The sequence below is a fragment of the Rousettus aegyptiacus genome, unplaced genomic scaffold (genome assembly GCF_014176215.1).
Source record: "Rousettus aegyptiacus isolate mRouAeg1 unplaced genomic scaffold, mRouAeg1.p scaffold_m13_p_12, whole genome shotgun sequence".
NCBI lineage: Eukaryota > Metazoa > Chordata > Mammalia > Chiroptera > Pteropodidae > Rousettus > Rousettus aegyptiacus.
In genome coordinates, this window is record NW_023416287.1 from 9,536,723 (window position 1) to 9,557,500 (window position 20,778).

Sequence of the window (20,778 nt, forward strand, 5' to 3'; positions counted from 1 at the left end):
ACTCAAACAAAGCAAAAGCTGCAATGAAAATCAGCAAGGTGGCAGACGGAGGTGGCCGGGTGCAGTGAGCCCTGGGGGAATCGGAAGGAGTCAAGAGAGAGCACGTGGCAGAACTGGAATTTTATATTAGGTGGGATGAGAAGGATGTGGGTAGTTTTTTTTTTTTAATGTTGATAAAATGCATACACTTAATGTAAAATTTACCATTTTAACCACTCAAAAGTATACAATCCAGTGGCATTTAGTATCTTCACAATGTTGTGCGACCATCACTATCTAGTTCTGGAACTTTCTCATCGCCCCAAAAGGAAAACCTCAGTCGCCCTCATTCTCCTCTCTCCAGCCCCGGCGACCATTGACCTACGTCTGTCTCTGTGGATTTGCCGATTCTGTATATTTCATATAAACAACCATTCAATATCTGGCTTTTGTGTCTGGCTTCTTTCACTTAGCATAATGTTTTCAAGGTTCATTCCTTTTTCTGGCTGAGTAACAGTCCATTGTGCGGACAGACCACATCTTGTTTATCCATTCATCCCTCGATGGACAATTGGGTGATTTTCACCTTTTGCTTATTGTGAATCGTGCCCAGAGAAGGTTTTGAGCAGGCAGGTGACTGACGTCAAGGTCCCTATGGCTATCGTGTGGGCAAGAACCCAGAGAGGGCAGGAGGGGGAGGTGGGAGATGAGTTAGAACAGGATTCTCAGCCTCGGCTGTCCAGTGCAATCCCCTGGGAGGTCACACGCTCTAGCGGATTGATTCTGAAGGGGAGGAGGGGAGGATGGAGGATTGGGAATGACTGGGGAGACTGCTGTAGCAGCTTGGTGGCGCCGAGGGAAGGGGTTGGGTGATGAGCAGAAGAGCCGTGCTCAGAATATACTTGGCGGGCAGATCTGGCCTTGCTGATGGTTTGGATGAGGGCTGTGAGTGACAGTGGAGAGTCGAGGGTGCCGATTTGAAGCAACTAGATGAAGGGTGATTCTGTTGATCGGGATGGGGGCCCTGTAGGGGTGCTAGTGGGGTTTGCCCTGCTCAGTGAAAGATCCCCCCCCCCTTGCCCCCGCCAATACTGAGAAGTCACAAAGGTAAGGGTTGTGTGCTCTGGCGGTTAGAAGTCGGGAGCCAAGGAACCTCCCAGGTGAGAAATTAGTAAAGACACTCTGGACATGAGGTGGCACCTGGGATTCGAAGGGTGGGTGTTATTCCAACAAGGGATTCAGGGAGAATGAGCCATGATGGGTCACACTTGGGAACAGGTGAGCTCTCCCATTTCACTGAAAAACAGAGGGAGATGAGACGGGAAAGTCAGAAAAGGAGGGCCTGATACGGGTGGGTCAGGGTTGCATTTAATTGGCAGAGAATTGTGGAAGGTTTTTTGGAGACAGCGGTAAAAGTGATCATAGCCAGTATTTATTTGTTTTGAATGCTTTTTTATGGCAGGTGTTTTCATAGCCATTCATTCATTTACTCTGGAGTTACAGCCTTATGAGACAGGAAGCAGTATTCCGATTTTATATGTGGAGAACCAGGTGTAGAGTCATGGAAATTATTCGAGCCCCTCCAGCGAGGCAGTAGCAGACGCCGTCCTGATGACATGTGCTTAGTTATCATTCCACGGGGCTCTCATCTGAGGTAGAATTAGAAACCGTGTGGACAGGCTTCACTGGCGTGTTTCGGGGGCCATGTTTGGCCTTTTTGTTTTTGTTTCTCTGAAACACCAAGCTACCAAGCTTGAACCAGCCCTATTGGAACCCTTCCCCTACCTGCCTAAAAAGCAGCCTCACCCCATCTTTTCACTCCCCTATATCTTCACCCTGCTTTGTTTTTCTTCATAAAGTTGATCTCAATTTGATGCTTTATCTTATGTATTTTTAATTGTTTATTACTTCCTTGCTCAGTCATCAGCTCTTAGAGGGAGAGGAGGCACTCTTGCACATGTCTATGAACTGTCTGGATCAAGAGTAGGAACATGCTCATCCAGGGGTTAGACACATAGATCTGGGGCTTCAGGAGAGAGGTTGGGCCTTGGTCCTTAGCTTTGGAATCTGCTGTGACAGTGGATGGAATTCTTGCACGAAGAGGTTGCAAGGAAAGAAAAAACATCCAACATTTCCTCAGCAGGTACTCTGCACTCGTGTTAAATGATCCTCCCATCCCCACTTCACAGACTTGGAAATTGAGGCACAAAAAGGTTAAACAACTTGCTTAAATTCCCTTAGTGAAGAGAGGCAGCTTGGAAGGGACCCCCCCCCCCCCCGCCAACCCCCACCCCCTTCTCCAGCTGACTGGCTCCAGAGCCTAGATAAAGAGCATCCTATGCAAGGCCAGAAGGACGAGCATTTAGCGCTGGAGTTTCTGGGCTGAGCAGTGTTTTGGAAACTCGGAAGTGTCCAGCATCAAATGTTAGCAAGAAGTCAGGGAGTGGTACACCCAACTACCCAAACTACCCTGTTGAAGCTGATTCTTGGAGGTCAATCAATGATATCTTCTTTTTCTTTAAAAAAAAAATTAAAAATCACCCTTCAAAAATAATTTATTTAAACGGCTACATACAAATGTAAAAAGAACACGTAAGAGATTTTATCTAACTCTTAGGATGTTATAACTGATTCATAGGTGGATTCAGGGTACTGCACAGATAAGGAATGCTGACATGAATTTACAAATAGATGCAAAAACTGGCGAAACTTATCCACGTCAATCTACTGCATTCCAGGGAACTAAATTTGCATTTCTACGGCCATCTTTGTGCTTGAGCTTTTACTCTGAGTGAGGTGGGAGCAATTGAGGGATTTTGAGCAGAGGAAGGGTAAGCTCTGACTTGTTTTAACAAGAATCACTGGCTGCCCGTGTGTGTACGTGTGTGCACGTGTGCACATATGTGTGAATGCATGTGCACAAGCATTGGCAAGGGCAGAAGCAGGAGGCTCGGGCAGGGGGCAGGAGGCTACTGTAACCATCCAGGTGGGGGTGATGTCATATTGAGCTCTAAGACATGTCGAGCACAGTGTTAGATGCCGAGAGCACAGTGGTGGAGAATTCAGGCAAGGTCTTTGCCTCGTTGAAGCTCTCTGTCTGATGCAGGGTTTCTCAGCCTTGGCACTGATAACATTTGGGGCTGGCTTAGTTCTCTGTTAGGGGGTGCTTTCCTATGCATTGTAGGATGTGTAGCAGCATCCCTGGTCTCTACCCTCTGGTTGCCAGTAGCACACACTTCCTCCAGATGTGACAAGCAGAAATGTCTCCAGACATGGCCACTGGTCTAGTGGGAGAGAGAAACAAACAGAGTGAATAAATATGTGGTATTCTTTCTGTAATGGTAATTGCTAAGGAGTAAAAGGAGCATGGAAGTGGAGGTCCAAATCATCTTCCTTTTGGCTTTCATTTTGTTTCTGAATTCCTTACGTCTCTCCCCACCCACACCCACACCGAGGCCATCTGCCTGATGGCCATGTACCATCCCCCACTGCCCTTCCCTCCTCCTTCCCTTTGCCCAATCTTGCCAGTGCCTCCTAGAAAGAAAGAAAGAAAAAGAAAGAAAGACCTTTCAGAGGACACCTCTTCTCCAAGGTAGGGAGTCCTAATTGCCCCTCTGTGGCTCTAACATGACTGTGTGCTCTGAAGGTGAGCCCTTCTTGTCACCATGCCTGAAGTCGGCCTCCGTTCCAGTTGGCCAAAAAGAAACAAAACAAAACAAGATATTTAAAACACTTCCCTGCCTCAATCCTGTCCGTTTCGCATAACAGACAGAGAGGCCTGCTGCTAGCTTGAGGCAGATAACTCCAAGTGTGCTTATTTTCATAGTCAGGCGAACAGGCTATCTCGGGATGCAGCTTGCTGAGGCCGCTCCTCCTGCTGCTCGCCTGGCTGCAGGCCAACGGGAGTGGAGAGCCATTTCGGTGAGGCCAGGCCTCGGCTAGTTAAGGTGCCTGGGGAAGGGAGCTGGAGCCAGCCCTTCCTCTCCTTGGAGACCAGCTTTATCACTGAGACTCTCCGCCTGGCTTCCTTCAGCCTGATCCTGTCCCCCGATTTTCTCCGCCTGGGAATATTAAGAGAGACATATTCTATTCTATTTTTATTAGCTCATTGCTTATTAATATTCGCTGTGGAACCTGCTTGTTTAGGCTTGTGCTGGCTTTTCTATCCTGAGGCATAATGGTTGGAATTCTTTCTTCCTTTTCATTTGAGGCAAGGTTCCCCTACCTCGGCATGATGGGACGTTTCGGACCTTATTGTGAGTACTGTCCTGCGCACTGTAAGATGTTTAGCAGCGTCCCTGGGCTCCGCCCACCAGATGCCAGTCACACCTCTCCCAACATTGCCACATATCCCCTGGGGGTGGGGGGTGGGCAAAACCATCCCTGGTTGAGAACCACTGATTTCAAGGAATATAAAAGCCTGATTTTAGAGATGGCCAAGTTTTCCCTGGACGTCTTGGCTGGAGCTTTGTAGGGAGAGAGGCGCTTTCCCTGGGCCTTGACATGAGTCTGATCTAAAATTCTCCCAGCGCCATCATTCAGGACTTAAAACTCTTTGTCAAAGGAGTTGACCCCCAAAAAGAAATCACAGGTCACGCTTCTTTTTCGAGGCAAATGAAGGTACAGGGTTCAATGATGGGGAGTCATAACTGGGTTGGAAGTCTGCCCTCGGGCACTTGCCAGCTGTGTGACCTTGGGCCCCTCACTTCTCCCTCTGGGTCTCTAACAATACTCCCTATCTCCTGGAGCCAGTCTGTGGAAAGCACTGATTTAGCACAGCGCCTGGCCCCTGTGAGCATGTGGTCGCTGCCGAGGCTACTCTGTGCAGGGGGCGGTTTGAGAAGGGCCATTGAATCATCTCTAGACTGAGGCCGGCGGTATTGGGCTCATTTCCCTCTTATCAGCCGCATTCCATCAGACCCCGGAGTGGCCCTTGCTGGGCCTGTCCTGGGCTTCCTTTTCAATTCGTGTTCCTCCCAGGATTCCATCTGCCACCATACCTTTGTCTCTGTCCCCAGCCGAATTGCTGTTTTCCAGATAACCTCGGACCTCCCCGAATGCCAACGGCATTCCTCAAACAGAGCAGAGCTGCCAGAATAAGCTTGCAGCTTCCTGCTCTTTGCCCCAGAAAACATTTCAAGTGATCAAGTGATCAGAGAGAGGGCGGGCGGGAGGGGAGGATGCTGCAGCTGCTTATGCAACAAGCTCTAATCCCAGGTTAAAATCCACCACGGACACCAGTGGCATATTTCATTTCCTCAATGGGCCGTGAAGTTGGCTGTACACAAGGTCCGCCCCAAACTCACAGTCATGTTTGTTCTCTCAAAAGCACAACGTGGGGAGACCGACAACGGTATTCCTTGTGGGGGGGTGGCGGGACGCCACTGCCACACAACGAGGACGGAGAGCATGGTCTGATGAGCCTTGGCCCCCGCCTCTTGCCCCCCCCCGCCCCGTTTGGTCTTCCTGTACATGCTTCCACCCCCAGGAAGAGGAGGCCCCTCCCTGCTGGCGAGGCCCAGGCCTGTTGTCCTGAGTGCCGGCTCTCTTGGCAGTGGAGGTGGCCTCTTCAGCTTAAAATACAACAACGACGACAAAAGTCCCCTCCCTTTTCATAAAGCCTGCGACCTGCCTCTGCAGTACTCTGCGTGCGTGTGTGTGCGTGTGCGTGTGTGTATTCCTGGCTTATTTCTGTTTGACAGAAGATTCCAGCCGGGAAGAACTTACACACATAGAGACAGTGGGCCTCTGCTGTCCGTGAGGGGTGGGCGGGCCAGCGAGAACAAGCCACCGGCTCTGTGCTTCCTTTGTGGGAACCCACGGGTGTGGCACAAGAAAGCCCACGGGTCCTAATTTTAGGAGGAGAGGGGAGACTTTATGGGGTCTTGGTTTTTACCTCCTGGCATATGGCTGCCTCGCCTCTGGAAGCTTTCTCCAGCCTCTAAAGAATGGTATTTATTTAGATTCTGTTGTTCCAGCTTGTTGTAAAAAAAAAGAAAAAAAAACTTGTTAATTAAGCACCTTGTCTTAACAAAAAAAAAAAAAAAAAGGAAGAAAAAAAAATAAAAAGGAAGCATTGCCATTTTGAGATTCTTCTGCATGCCTTTTCCTTCTCAGGGTACATATCGACTACCAAGGCAGCTTTTGGGAGGAACAGGCAAAGACCTCCTCCTACTACTAAAATGGGTGCAATTATAAGCTGCTCTGAAAGACTAGTTAATATTTTACTGGGGAGCAGTGCCAGAGATGGGGGGTGAGGGGGGTCTGCCAAGTATAGGGCTGTGTGTGAAATAGCTACTCCATCTGCCTTAGGGGACGAAAAGAAGCCGTTCTCTGTGGAAATAAATTGAAACAAGAATCCTTATAAAGCTCATGGGATTTGTCTGCCCACCGAGGGCCCAGTTCCCCACGTCCATGCATACAGGGGTGACTGTGACAGGAAGGGCTAAGCCGTGGGTGTAGGCCTGACTAATAATGGGGGTTCTTGTTCCCTGCGTTTGACATCTTTCTTTCTCCCTCTGGGTTTAAATGGCTTCTCAGACCAAGAGGCACTGCCTGTGCCCTGGATTCACATGGTACACGCCTCCTTGGGAAGCAAAGGCGAGAGACAGCGGCTCTCTCTCTCTCTTTCTGCATCTGCCGGGAGAGCTGCAGCTGGTATTTTTCCACAGGCCTTTTCTGCGATCTCAGGGCCTAGTCTTTCCCAGCCAGGCCCAGAGTCCGAGAGAGGGTTAATAGGCAGGAAGCTGAAGGCATCGCAGACTAATACGGAAGTCAGATTTTTGTTTAACTGACAGGTTTAGCAGGCCTCAGCGGTGGGGGAGGGGGCGGGAGGGGAAGGGAAGTTTGTAGATCTAGGCATGTGGCCTGCTAGGAGCGCATTTGGCTTTTCTTAGGGTAAGGACGGAGGGGGGGCCCTTGGCATCCTGGCAGGGAGGCAGGAACCCATTTTGGTTTTCTTTTGAGTAGTGTGGCTGAGTGGGGCAAGGGGACAGATTCTCTGCGGGGGTGGGGGGTGGGGGAATGGCTCTCTGGCCTGCTTTTCCTGGAGGCATTTTGACAATGACTATGCAAACTTGACCACTCTGTGCCCCTCCTCCCCTCAGCAGCCCGAATCCTCTCCTGTCTGAGAAGCCACGGCTGCTCCTTAGCGATTTCTTGGGGCTCGCCTGTCCTGTCTGTTTGCCCTCAGCTCCTCTGAGGCCTGCCTCAAGCCCCTTTCCTCCTGCTCCCTTAGCTCTTTTCCTGGGGCTCCCCCGATTCAGCTTCACTTTCCCCTCCAGGGGAAACATTCTGCTGGATTGTTCTAGAAAAGGGCCAGCCCTCTGCCTAGCAAAGAGCCGCTTCTGTGGGGGCAGGTGAGGGCGAGCCCTTTCAGCTCACCCCAAAAACTCTCTTCGCAGTGGCCTCTGGGCCTCAGACTTTGCTGGGGGCAGGTCAGGCTGGCTGCACTGGTTTGCCCGTGCTGGGAAGTCTAGTCAGGGTATGGGAGAAGTGCGTCTGGGGGCCCCTTTCCTAAGTTTTTCTTGCTGCAAAAGGCCTAGCTTAGCCTGTCTTTTTCTATGCACAGGATGGCTCTTGCTCACCAGAGCCTCACAAAGATAATCGCTCAGGAAGTGTTTCAGCCAATCCCGGGTGGCCTTACACTCCGATTTGCCGGGCCAGCCAATCGGGGATGAGCTCTTATTAGGCGGCCAGATCATCAAGCCGAAGTGCCAAACCCTTTTTCTGTGAGAACTAGGAGCCTGTCCTCCATGTTTTATAAGTATTGACATTACACAGTGTTAACAATGCATCCACAGAGGTAAGCTCGACTTTTTAACCATCTTTTCTCCCCCTCCCTCTGAGACATCCGAATTGTGGGCGAGCAGTGTGATTTCTGTGTGGCTGGCCGTGCCACACTCACCCCCACAGCACTTAGGTTAACTTGGAACTGTTTAGAGAGAATTTTTTTTGCTTTCTTGGGTCACATGGCTAAGTAGCCATTAGCCATAGCTTGATTTTGCAAACTGGCAAGGGCCTGGAACACCGTTTCTTCCACCAGGACATGGTGTTTCTGGAATAGTTTGAAGCTAGATCCTGGTATGCCAAAAAAGAAGGTTTTTTTTTTTTTTTCCCCCTTCCCCTCCTCTCTCTCTCTCTCTCTCTCTTTCTCTCTCTCTCTCTCTCTGAGCAGTCCCCCCCCCCCCACCCTTGCACTATTGTCTTCTCTTGTGTCACATGCCTGCTGGGGGAAGAAAATGGAAGGTGAGCAAGCAGGCTCCTCTCTAAGGAGAGCTTATGGCAGACAGCAGAGCAGGCAAGTTTTCCTCTCCAAAGAGGTTCTGGGAAGGCTGGACTAAGTTTTGACCAGAGAGGACGTGTGCTTTAAACAGAACCAAGCCCTCAGCAGAGCAGTGCTAAGGAGAGCGCTCAGCTCCTGGGGCCTAGGTGGGTGGTGGTGTCTCTACATGGTCTTTTCTCTCCCTACAGGGTTTCTTCACTTGAAACTACATTGTTCAGCCTTTTTTCCTGACTTCTGTTGATACAGAATGTTCTCCTGCAAGCCAGCCTACAGCCAGCAAATGTTTCTGAAAGTGTTTTCTAGGCTTTGGAGGAAGTTTTTGGAGTAGGGATGGGGATTGGAGGGGGGGGGGCGTGGAGGGGGGAGATGTTGGACAACATCCTGCAATAAATCTGTGAGGACTCTTTTGAATCCCTTAGCTTTCTATTCTTGCATGATTTTCAATGAACTAATGTATCTTTTTTCCCTGTTTTCTTTTTTCCCCTTTCCCTTTTTTTTACATTGTATCATCTTCTGCCCTCCTGTGTGGTAGAGTGCAGAGGAAATAAAATCATGTCTGTGGCTCATGACAGCATTCCCTATTCAGTTGTGTTGTTGTTGTTGTTGTGTGTGTTTTTAATAATCCCATGTAACTGTTTAAAAAAATTTCCTTTTTGATCAAGTCCCAAATCTGCCAGCCTGTTCTCTCTTCTTAACTGTGGAAAAATGAGACGGTTGCTTGAACATGTTGGGTAAGTAAAGCGATCCATTTCCTCTGTGACCACGTATGAAGAGTTTGGCGAACATTTGGGGTCTGTTTTTAACAGGGGGTCTTGGCTATAGCAGTGGAGGGCTTTTCATTAGCAGGAACCAAGTAAGGGCTTTTTAATAGTGTCTTGATTTTAGGTGACTGTTTGAATCCACTGTTTTTCCTGAGAACCTGCAGCTAGGATTGAAGATATACACTTCCTGTTAACCCTCCTGCAGGGGAGAAATGTACAGTTCACTGTGACTTGCCTGGAGACCTTTAATTGGGTTTGTTTGGATATTAGGTAGAACTCTGGGTAGGTGATCTGCGTGTGAAGTGTCAGAAAGTGCTTGTTCTTAGTCACAGAGCCTTAAGCAGTGGTGGTGTGGTGTGTGGGTGGTGGTGTCAGTACTGGGGTTTTAGGGCATGGAGTGTGAAATCCCACCCACCAGCAAACCTGGTTTGATTCAGGACTCAGTGCTCAACGGATTCGGCCTTTTTCCAAGCCTGAGCCACACACATCTGTATGCATGCTGGCCTTTACTTGTGATCCATTTCTCACTTTTTACATTTCCCCTGATCTCTTAATGCCGCAGTTAGAACTTAAGAGTGAACAAAAAGTGGACTCTTGTTTTATGTTAGCTTCAGAATTTCCCTAGAAGTTTGCTGCATCAATTTCCAGTCTGGAGACCAGTCCAGCAATGACTGTAAATGCTGGAAATACATTCAGTTGCTGTTTTAAGCCAACTTCTTGGAGTCAGTATGCTTTTAGTGTCTAGCTAACCAACTTTTAGCACCAATTGGAAAAAAAGCTCATTTAAATAACAAGAAATGGACCCAATTCTAAGTTAAAAGTCTGTGTAAGGCCAGCTTCTTAGAGGAAAAGTGCAGGCAGTTAATGATGTTTTATATACTTAAAACTGAACAATGCTACTGCCCCACAAAAGTAAGTCCAGACTCTTAGCTATTTTCTTTGTTCTTATCTCCTGACTGTAAGTGGAAATTACATATTGAGGCCTCTCTAGAAGCAGCAATATCTAATCAGAAGACTCCTGGTTCAGAGCCTTCAACGTTTGCATAATGGTGTGTTTGTTGGGCTGGAAGGAAACCTTTGGCAAGGCATTTGTCCTCTAAAGCTTGCATTAAAATGGCTCCCACAGGTTTGCAAAGCCAAGATCTGTTTTCAAATGCTCAGCCCCAGCAAGTTCCCAGCCCTGGACCAAGCTAGCCACTTTCTTCGGGTCTCGTGGCCACCACCAAGCCACGAGTCTCTAAAAAGTTAATTGCTTTCAAAGTCGCATTATTTTCCAGTTTCACTAAGGGGTAAAAAAAATGAATGTCTGCATTGCAGCAGGACTAGGTAGGGACGGCAGTGCTGGCTCACGGAGCAGCCCAATGGGGTTCCTCTCTCCAGCTTTTGAACCAATAGACTTGGAGGAAAGGTTACAGATTGACAATTGCAGTGGCTGGACTCAGACCGGGCCTTCTGGAAATTTCTACCATCTTTGTTCCTTTTAGGAAAAGCAGATTCTCCAAGCCGAAGAAGAGTCTCTTGCATTCCATTCCTAGGGCACCTCCCCTCCCCCGCTTTCTTTTTTTATACCAAGGTGGAATGTTCTCTGTGCCACGTTTGCAAATTGCAGAGGGAGGAACAGAAAGAACATGGGCTGTTTTCCTTTTTCCTTCTGCCTCCTCTGTCCCCAAAGAGGATACACAGCTGCAAGGAACAGACAGACACACTGGAGCTTTTGATCCCCGCGCCCCCCCCCCCCCCCCCGCCAATTTTTTGTATTTTGTTTTTTCCTTCAAGACCCCCCAGGATGGACTCACTTTCTGCTTTGGGAAATTAAGTGGCATTCACATGGGGCGGGGGAGAGGGGACTGACTGCTTTTATTAGCTCCAGAAAATGGTCAGTGTTTGGTCTATAACTAGGAATTAATTATATAGAATCACTCAGTAAACTTTTCCACAGAGTTTTTCTAATTGCTGTGCATGAACATGGTTAGTCTGGTGGAGCCCTGTCCAGTTACTTTTATAATTACCAGCTGAAAGATTGCAGTCAGAAAGAAAGAACCAATGGGGCATCTTGGACTATAAATTAGGGATGAAAACAATAGCTTCTCTTTCCTTTCTTTCTTTCTTGTAACCCCTTTTCTTTCAAACAAAACATTCCCCCTTTTCTTTCCCCGGGGAGAACGGTGGGGAAGCTGCTTCAGGTCTTCCATGGGAGAAAGGGGAAGAGGAGCCACTCTAAAAACCAGGGTGACAGTAACCCAGAAAAACCCTGAAGGCAGAGGTAGGGTTTTTGAGTCCAACCACTTCAAATGTGTGATCTCTTTGTTTCTTTTGCCTTCTTTCCCCTTCTTTCTTCTGTGGCAGAGGCAACAGACATTTGTCAGCTGACTAGCCCCAGATCTGGCTTTGCCTCTGGTTGACCCTGAAAAGAAAGGCACACGGAAAAGTGCCTTGGCTATCCCCACAGCAGAGATTTAGTAAGGGAATGTGTTTCGAAGCCCATGCGTCACTCTTAAATGTAAAAACGAGGATTCACCCATGGCTGCAGGTTGCCTAGGCTATGGCCGCCCTTCCCCCTCCCTCCTCTCCTTCCAGATAAACAAGCTGGCTGCGGCCATGTCAGCCCTGCAGCTAGCTGTGCTGCCAGGCTGTCCCTCCTATCAAGATTACCTGCCTATCAGCCGGCGAGGAGCCAGCTGCCCGTCCTCACCCTGGCACAGCCTTGGGCACCATGCCCTCCTGTCTCCCCTGGAGCTAAAAAGCAGTCACCTTGAAACTCTCAGCACCACAGAGTTCTGAGGCCAGTGCTCAGACCTGTAACAGTAAATGACATTATCCACTATGCAGCTATTAGTTCGGCCTCTGAAAGGGTTTTTTTTGCAAAACCCATTGTTAGTTTTCAGGGCTCCGTTGGGGGTGGACACAAATCTAATTTGGGAGCATCCCGTGCATTGGCTAAAGGAATGTTTTACTGTTGTCTTTCTGCAGATTCGGATTGTCTTTCCTTGATGCCGTCTTAGGACTGGCTGGGTATTTGGTGGCCGTTTTGAAGCTTAGAAACAGCCTTTTGATTTTACTTTGGCCTTAGACTTGGGGTGCAGCCCTTTAGCTTGGCTTTTCAGATGCCGCTGCCCTTGAAGCACTTTCGTTTCACCCAGCTCCTTTTTGGTATGGATGCTAAACTGGTTTCTAATATACCAAGAAGGGGAAATGGGCTTCCTTCCCCTCCCCAGCCTGCTCCCTTTGAGCATTTTTGTGTTTGCACAGACACCTGTCTGTCTGCAGTTTATGCCACGGGGCTGCATATTTCCTCACCTTGCACCCAGCTCATGTGAGGGCGAGGGGGGCCTCATCTCACAGCCTCACGTTGAAGGTTCAGGATCTAAAAGGGAAGGGTTTTCCTTAGGAACCTGTGACTTCACATGCTCCCCCTGTCATTGCAGATTTTTTTTTTAAGCCTCTAAACGTTGGGTTGTTGGTGTCCTCTGGTTGAGCTTTTCCTGGTTCTGATATTTAGGAAGGTGGCTTTGAAACTAGCAGGGCTGCTTAAACAAGAGCTACAGCTATTGAACAAACTGCTACCATTTTAGCTTCAATACAGGAATGAGGCAGTATTGCCAGACGCCATTTTAAGAATCCTGCATAAATAGCTTAGCTACCGATGACTCTGCCTGTTTTAGGTGAGTGCTTATATAAAGCTGCTCTGCTAACCATTCCCTTCCCTCCCATTTTTTTTTTTTAAATTAATTGCAGATTTAGGGGAGCATGGTTTTGAAAATTTTGATGTTCACTATTTTGTGCTCTAGAAGAGGAAGATGTTGTGTCTTGGGGATTAACTATTTTTTACAGCCTGGACCAGTTTGATATTTTGAATGAAAGTAAAAAGCTGAAGGAAAAGTCCTTTCGAATGATGCATGATTCTTGAATTGCTGTGTGATGATCCTCAGCTGTAGAACCAGAGTTTTGTGCATGCTGGTTATATATTCTAGATGGGTTTAGATAGTTCTGGTTAAAAGTCAAATAGTAGGGGCACTTGGGGAGAAGAAATATCTGGGTATTGTGTATTCAGGCATTTTTCTGTCAAAACTAGATTTTTTCTTTTTTCTCTCTCTCTCTTGGAAGTGTTCAGGGAATGGGATTCCTGGGAATTACGGACCAGGCTTTGAGTCCTCAGAATTAATAATCAGAAGGCTTAAAACATCCTGGAGGTTCAGCAGTTCATCTGCAACTTTTAATTGCTCTTTTTCAGTGAATGCAGGTTAAGAAGTAAGCATAGGTTTTCTTGCTCAGGCATTGGGGGAGAAATCTTTTATTCTTTCTGGGATGGGATGGGAAGGTTTGGTTGTATTTGTAGGTGCTGTTATTTCTTTTTTAATCGCCTGAAATGTATCAGACTGTGAAATCCAGAGGCAAGTGACTTAGGGTAAATGTGGATGCAAGTGGTGGTGGTGGTGGGAGCCTACAGTGTATATACAACTAGTTGATGGTGAATTTTCCTGTTGGGGTAAGAGGCTGTTGTTTGCTTTTCAGCTAATATTATTACCCTTTCCTTGGGCGGGCCCCCAGCCTCCCAGCCGACCTTAAAAGAAAAAAAAAAATGTAATGTCAATTTGAAACGAGCTTGTTGGTTCTATTGTTTTTTTTTATTTTTTATTTTTAGCTTAAATATTCTGGGTTGCTGGAAGCTAGCAGATATGGAAGGAAAGATACTGTGTATTTTCTAAGACTTTAATGTGTTAATGACAAGAGTTCAAAGTCTTTTCTCCAGATGCAGCTGCCTTTTCTTTTTAACTATCACTGTTATTTGACTTTTTTTTCCACCTTCAAATGACTGAACAGTTCTTAACCTAAATTGACCAAGATCTGTGGGGGCATTCAGACAGGCACAAATCTTATCACCACTTTTGATGTAATATTCATAATTTTTTTCTCTAATAACATACTAGTACTTAACTCTAAACAAACAAAAAAAAACCCTGAGATCAGTGGTGTAGAAAAAAAGGAAGTCCCTTTAGATGTGGCTATTCAAATGACTAATTTTGCATTCTGATCTTTGCTTTTGTTAATGAAGTTTTCTCCTTTTTAATGCATAGACACTGCAATTTCCTTTAGTCAAATACAAGTTGTGTGTGTGTGTGTGTGTGCTTGCGCGTGTGTGCATGGACCGATGGCTTGCTGATCTGTGAAAAAGATGGTTTTCTGAAATTGTGCTTGAAATCCTTGGCTAAAGCTAGCAGTGCCATTCCTAAAGTTAGGTGATTATGGTGCCCACTTGTAATACTTGGAAAGATAAAACAGCTTAACTTTCCCTCCCGCTTTTCTGCTCCAGCATTGATTATCTTAAACTCAGCAGCAAATAGCCACCACATAACTAACTAGTTTGCATTTTCTTAGCCTCTCAGCAGCATTCCTGCCTGAAGTATTCAACCCCTCCAGGCTGTTACAAGCCAAATCATTGTTCTCTTGAATACAGCCTTCCTCTGTGATCAATACTCCTTTGAATGTTTTCATCTCTGCAAAAATCCTTCAAGTGGGTTTTGGGGGCTCTGTTATGCGTCATTGTTTCTCTCACCACCAGACATTTCGGTTGGACCCCAGATTAAGCGTTTTTCTCTATCACTCCAAAAATGGGATCGGTTTCAAGAAGTTTAGGATTTCACATACTTCATGCTAGAGAGGGAAACAATTCTAGTTGATAGAAAGATTAAGGTGGCTGTTTGTTCTTTTGAAGTGGACCGTCTACCCATCTCTGAGGGCTGCGTGGGGCTTTGTGTTAAAATTTATTTCCAGTCACCCCAAGCAAGAAACCATCACTAGTTTTCATTTGGACAACCTGTGTACGTGGCAGGCGGGCTGCTTTTGAGTTCAGAATGTTTGCCTCTTAAATTGAAGTCAAAAGTATTAGTGCCCAAATCACCTTCCACCACCACCGTTGCGTTATTTCTGTTAGCGACGTGTTTAAGAGGCTGCTTGCTTCTGATGAAAAAAGCGTTTGTGACAACATGTCAGTTGTCTCTTTGGGGGTTTGTGTTACAGCCTTTCTCTACAGATGCAGTGTAAGTGAAATTGTTAACTGGGTTCAGTATCAGAGAGCTAAAGGTGTTAATATTCTGATTTAAAACTAAACTATTTTTCTTCTCCCTTCTGGGACTAGTTAAGTTGGAGGCCTCTTAAGTTCTTCCGATTTAATTCTAGCTGTCATCTCTTCCTTTCTACCTAGTTCCTATTCTGAACCTTCCTCCCCCAACAAGCATATCTTCCTCCCCTAAACATATCTTCTTCCATCTCTCTAACCAGCTCTTTTTGGACTCATGTTTTGTCTTATCACAACCCCAGACCACGAACACAGAAAGGGACATTCTATTCCTTCTCACACCCATCCTCCCTCCCTTCCTGGCTTTGAGTCTTCCAAATGGAAAATTCCAGCCATATCATGGGTGATGTGCCCATTTCTTGTTGAACCACAGGTCTGATGGAATGGCATCAAGAGTAACTGTCCAGACTCTTGTCACTTGAAAGCCGGGGAAGTTCAGCACCTCAGACTTTTGCACCTATTAAAGCAGAACTTGATTGGCTTGGCTTGGGAGGTGTGTGTGTGTGCCTGTGTGTACACATACTGTGTAAGAGGTGAAGTGGCCTGCACTGTGTCCAACGGGGAGTTCCAGCAGAGAAAGAGAAAGAAGATTCTGGTGGACCTTCCTAGCAAAGGGGCCTTGCTTTCCCTGCTTCCCTCCCCAACCCCCAACTCTCAGCCTGTCTTTCAACTAATCCTTCCTCGCTCCACTTTTGTGGTGGGGGATAATTAGTCACAGCTCAAAAGAGTGCCGAATGCTTTCTCTAAGCCATGCTGCTAGCGAGAGGAAGCATCCAAGGGGTGGGAGTGTGGAGATCCCAATTCTAATTCTGGGATAAATGCTGGTGCTCTGAATGCTTTGAGACCCGGGCCTTTTTGCCTCTCGCCTGGGCAAATTTTTCTACTTTATAATTTCACCAATACGGTTTTTTTTTTTTTTTTCATATTCTGCCTCACCGGGAAATTGTAAGATTTAGCAGGGAGGTCTGAGAAATGCTCTTTGCCTTGCAGAATTCTGAGATCAGAACTCTGGGTATCCAGACACCCACCTCTTACCTGAAGTCGGTGTTAACGATGAGAAACTTGTTTACTTGAAGCCTGGGTTCTCATTGGCCCATGGAGGCAGATTGTAATTGTGTGTCTAAAAAAAAAAAAAAAAAAAAATGCCTTTTTGCATTCCCCTAATAGCAGGACCAACTGGAGTAGTAATTTGACTTAAAAAAAAAGAAGAACCTAGTAATTTTTTTTTTTAAAAAAACTCCTTCAGAAGGTTTAACACTTTGTTTGCCACCAAGTGTGGGTTTCTCCCCCCCACCCCACCCCACCCCTACATGAGGATGGGGGATTGTCTTAAAGGTGGGTTTCTTCTTAGGACCCCGAAATAGCTGTCCCCATGGGGCGAGTTCTCAGTCTACCTAAACGTGAACGTAATTTGCTCTGTTTCAGCTTGGCTGAAGAAGAAATAAAAACGGAACAGGAGGCCGGAGAGGGCATGGATATCTCTACTCGCTCCAAAGGTGAGTAAAAAAATCCCGTATTATTTCTTCCAGGGCAGAGGAGGAAATTGGAGTCTTTCTGGTGGTTTCGCAGTGAAGCTGTGGCTCTGTGAGCCGAGGCTGCAATAGTCCTCTCATTTTGAGATGAGGGACCGTGGATGGATGGGTGAACCTAATGGATGTAGAAATCTCCACCTTTGCTTCTCTTTTTCTCGTACGCCTATGTAGATATACTGACTGACCTGTCCGGGATTGTCCAGACGCTGAATTTTATATCTTGACTTAAGGGGGTGGCTGGCTGTCTCTCTGCAGGGTGACTTTCAGGAATCACAATTTAAATAAAGTATGTTCTGGAAGCAACCCTGCCTCCAGCTGTTGCTTGGTTTCTAATTTTAATAATAGGCGTGTTCGGGATCACAGCATTGGAAGGAAATGTAGGACTTTCTGGAATGCTGGGGCCGGTAGTGGCATGTAGGACAAAAATTAGCAAATTAGAACAAACAGTTTATGTTTTTATTCAGGAGCCTGTATTAGACGTCTCAGAATCTTCCGATTGAGGGATTGGTACTTTTTGTTTGGTCCGTGCACGATTTTACGAGGCTTCCCCAAAGAGAAGCAGTTACTCACTTTTTGCCTCCAGGGTGCTTTTAAAAATGAGCTACTGGAACATTTTTCATATCTTTGGTTGATGAAAATGCTCAACTCTAAACTTAATGGCTGTACCACGCCGTTGTTATTCCTTCGACGAGTCGCCGAGTGCCTGCTCTGAGCACGCAGCCCTGTGCGGTGGGTTGTGGGGCAGGTTGGGATGGCTGGAGAGAGGGTTATTACAGACCCTGCCAGAAAGATTTCTATCTGGCTAGTGAGAGAGCGTCACAAAAAGCAGTCTCTGAAACAACAAAGCTTTCTGAGGATTTTTTTTTTTTTTTTTTAAGATGGCATATCATTTTGGGGCCCGATAGTCATGACTGTGGGCCGGGAAGTGGGGGAGCTGGCATTTGCTGAGGCCGGCCTCACAGATCGGGGTCTGGCATGGGCCAGAGAGGAGAGGGGAAGGCACCTCAGGTGGGCTGGTCTGTGTCTGGGGTGGTCAGGCAAGGGAGAGAGCAACAGGGAGAGGTCGGGAGGGTGGGTCTGGTCAGAAGGCTGCTGTCCTTCACACAGCCCCCCCTGGGCCATGGGGGCCATCAAGCGGGGAGTTTTGAGCAAGAAAAGAACCCTCCTGAAAGGGTGTTTTGAGACAGTTGTGATGAGGGAGCGTGTCCCAGCCCCCTTGTAGCCAGAATGTGGAGGGAAGAGCACCCAGAGACAGCGAGCTGGAAGATGGGGTTCTTTTGCTATTCACTTTTCCGAGGGGCTTGGCTACCTTCTGTCTCTGTCCAGTTTCTTATCCGTAAAACGGGATGTTGGATTAGATTCTAAGATTTTTTTCTACCTTGGGCTTCTTTTGTCGAAAGAATACTCTCTGATGTTGTTAGTGAAGGCTGTGCTTGGACCAGGAGTTTTGTCTTACTGAATTCCTGGAATCTCTTTATGAGGTGGGAAGTGTTCCCATTTTGCAGATAAGAAAACTGAGGCTCCAGATGGTCACATGGTGGATCGGAGGCCCTGCCTTCAAGGAGGTGCCGGAGACCTGCCGTGGAGACTTCTCTAAGAGGGTTGGAGTCAGGGATTGTCAGCCGGGATGGGAGGCCTGCTCTGATCAGGACCCTCCCCCGTGGGACCCCATCCTTGCGGGGTACCCTGTTCTCTTCCCCTTCAGTGTGGAGACCTCTCTTCTCTTCTTTGGTCTGCTCAGGTGCTCCCAGCTCTTCCCCTGGTGGCATCCCTCTCTGACCGTGCTACCCGAAGCGCGATCACTCTGGGGTGATCATTGTCCCTCTGTCTCATCTGCCCCACTCCACACCTCCCTGCAGCAGCCAAGGGCGACCTGGAAAACAGCCCCGTCTCATTTTGCCCACTCCCTGCAAAGTGCCCTGCGGCTCAGGTCTGAGTTCCCTGTGCCCTGCTCGGTCACCTTGTGACATGCCGTTTCCCTGGGACCCTTTCCCTCTGACGACACTCGAGCTTCCCCCGCCTCCTTCCCCTCTGTTCCCTCCTTGGGGCCCCGTGTGTCCCATGCGGCGAGGGGGGGGGTGCGGGGGGGCAGGGAACAGTGGTGCCCTGGATCTTGCCGCTTCAGTCCCAAGGAGACGTTACCTCCCTGGAGGGGACTTCGGTGGTCACTCTGTCCAAAGGCGCCATTCCGTCATCGTCTGGTGTGTTTTTAAAAAGAAACTTGTAATTTTAGAGCAGCTGTGGATTTCTAGATAAGTTGTGAAGATAGTGCAGTGTTCCCATATCACGCCCCTGCACACACATGTGCACACACAGAGATTTCCAGTTGTGAACATCATACCTTAGTATGATTCATCTGTCAACAATAAATTAATATTGGTTATGTTATCACCAACTGAAGTTCATGCTTTGTTCTGATTTCCTTAGTTTTTCCACTGGGGTGTCTCTTCTCTTCAAGATCTCATCCAAGATACCGCATTATATGTCGTTGTCACGTTTCCTTAGATTCATCTTGGGCTGTGACGGTTTCTCTGCCTTTGTTTTGATGATCTTGATGGTTTTGAGGGCTACTCGTCAGGTGTTCTGCAGGGTGTCCCTTAACTGGGTGGGATTCATCTGATGTTTTTGTCATGATTGCACTGGGGTGGACTGGAATAATGGATTTTGGGGAGGAAGACTGTAAAGTGCTATTTCGTCACATCGTATCGATGGCACCTGTTATCCACTGATGATGTTGACCTTGGTCACCTGGATCAGGCTGCCTTTGTCAGTTTTCTCCCCTTCCGCGCTAAGCTTTTTGGAAGGAAGTCACAATGTCCAGACCACCTTAGGGAGTGGGGAGGTATGCTTCACCTCCTTAAGGCCAACAGGACATAAATTATGTGGAATTCTTCCGTATGGGCGTTTTGTTTCTTCTCTCCCAGTCGTTGTCTCATTTATATCAGCATGGACTCAGTTATTTTCTAGTTTGGGTTATAGTCCAATACTAGTTGTTTACTTTATTGCTCAAATTGCTCTAGCGTTGGCCCTTGGGAACATTTCAGGTGGCTCCTCGTCCCTTTGACATACTGGGATGGATCGATTGAACACTTTCCCGCTTTTCTGCCTCTACGAGATGCTCTAGGCTCCTCTTGTATATTTTCTGTCGCAACCCTTAGAATTAGCCATCTCCCCAAGGAACTCGGGTTTCATTTGTTGGAGAAATGGCATTAGGAGCCAAGATTGGAGACCTCAGTTGCTTGTTGTTGCCGAGGTGTCTTTGCTGTTAGGTCCTCTTAGGTGACAGAGCAAGGAAGTAGATACACGTACACTAACCCATGTGTGTGCACACGTCTGTGAACATTACCGTCTGTGTCTGCATCAGATTAAATGAGTTCACGCACCCGTCTCAGGTTCCGATCCGTCACCGCACGGATCAGTCCAGCCTTCTCCCCTAGCTTCTCTGTAGTCTCCCACTCCCACAGTGAGAAGGCTGGCTCCCACCATCTGTCATTGATTTACTGTATTCTGGTACGTTTGAGATCGTAAGTGTATGGCTCGACGAACTTCTCACACATGGATACACTCACAGGACCACAACCCGGATCGAGATAATTGACACTCCACTCCGAAAGCTTCCTCAGAATCATTCCCGATTTTCTTCCTGGCCCTTGTCCATGACCTTGTACTTCTTACTGGTTTTTTGATGGTCTCCTTTGCTAGAATGCAGGCTCCTTCTCTCCCCAGGCCTTAGACCACCTTGCTCAGTCCCCTTCCTTCCATTTGAGAGGCAGGATGGCATGGAAGTTTAAATCAGCCTGGCTTTTAGAGCCAGACACCTTGAGTTCACGTTCTGGCTTGTGCCCTGCCTAGCAGGTTTATGCTTTGTGGCTCATTTTTCTCTTATACACGAGGATGTTAAAGATAGAGGATTATGGCGAAGATTAAATTCGCGCACACATACGGAGTGCTCGGGTGGCACCGGGGACATGGCGAGCGCTCAGAAATGTTAGCCACAATTAGAATCGGCCGTGAAGTGGGATGAGCTTGTGTTGATATGCTGTCGGGTGGAAGCCCTACTTCCCATGTGCTGCTCCTGCCCTCACTTATAACCTCTAGGGAAAGGGCATGGAGGTGGACGCAGAAGCTATGCCCAGGCAGCAGAGA

At 47.5% G+C, this 20,778-nt stretch overlaps 1 protein-coding gene and 1 long non-coding RNA gene across 28 annotated transcripts in view; one reads left to right on the forward strand and one right to left on the reverse strand.

Moving 5' to 3' along the window:
• Positions 1 to 2,516: 2,516 nt before the first annotated feature.
• LOC118609983 lies at positions 2,517 to 5,096 on the reverse strand. Its single transcript, XR_004953571.1, has 2 exons — positions 3,546 to 5,096; positions 2,517 to 3,263 (listed from the first exon to the last, which is right to left on the reverse strand). It is a non-coding gene; the product is annotated as an uncharacterized LOC118609983 (long non-coding RNA).
• A 1,698-nt stretch (positions 5,097 to 6,794) lies between these two features.
• ZMYND8 (zinc finger MYND-type containing 8) overlaps positions 6,795 to 20,778 on the forward strand; it is a 105,448-nt gene continuing 91,464 nt past the window's right edge. For 10 of the 27 annotated variants that reach the window (XM_016121198.2, XM_016121207.2, XM_036229315.1 and 7 more), the window contains exons 1-3: positions 6,795 to 6,876; positions 7,550 to 7,783; positions 16,526 to 16,596. In XM_016121198.2, coding sequence (XP_015976684.2) covers positions 7,770 to 7,783; positions 16,526 to 16,596 — 85 coding nt within the window. In that variant the 5' untranslated portion in view covers positions 6,795 to 6,876; positions 7,550 to 7,769. Of the gene's footprint in view, positions 6,877 to 7,549; positions 7,784 to 8,259; positions 8,279 to 8,623; positions 8,995 to 12,193; positions 12,687 to 16,525; positions 16,597 to 20,778 lie in introns of those variants that run through there. The other 17 variants (XM_016121192.2, XM_016121189.2, XM_016121199.2 and 14 more) reach the window with 5 other exon arrangements.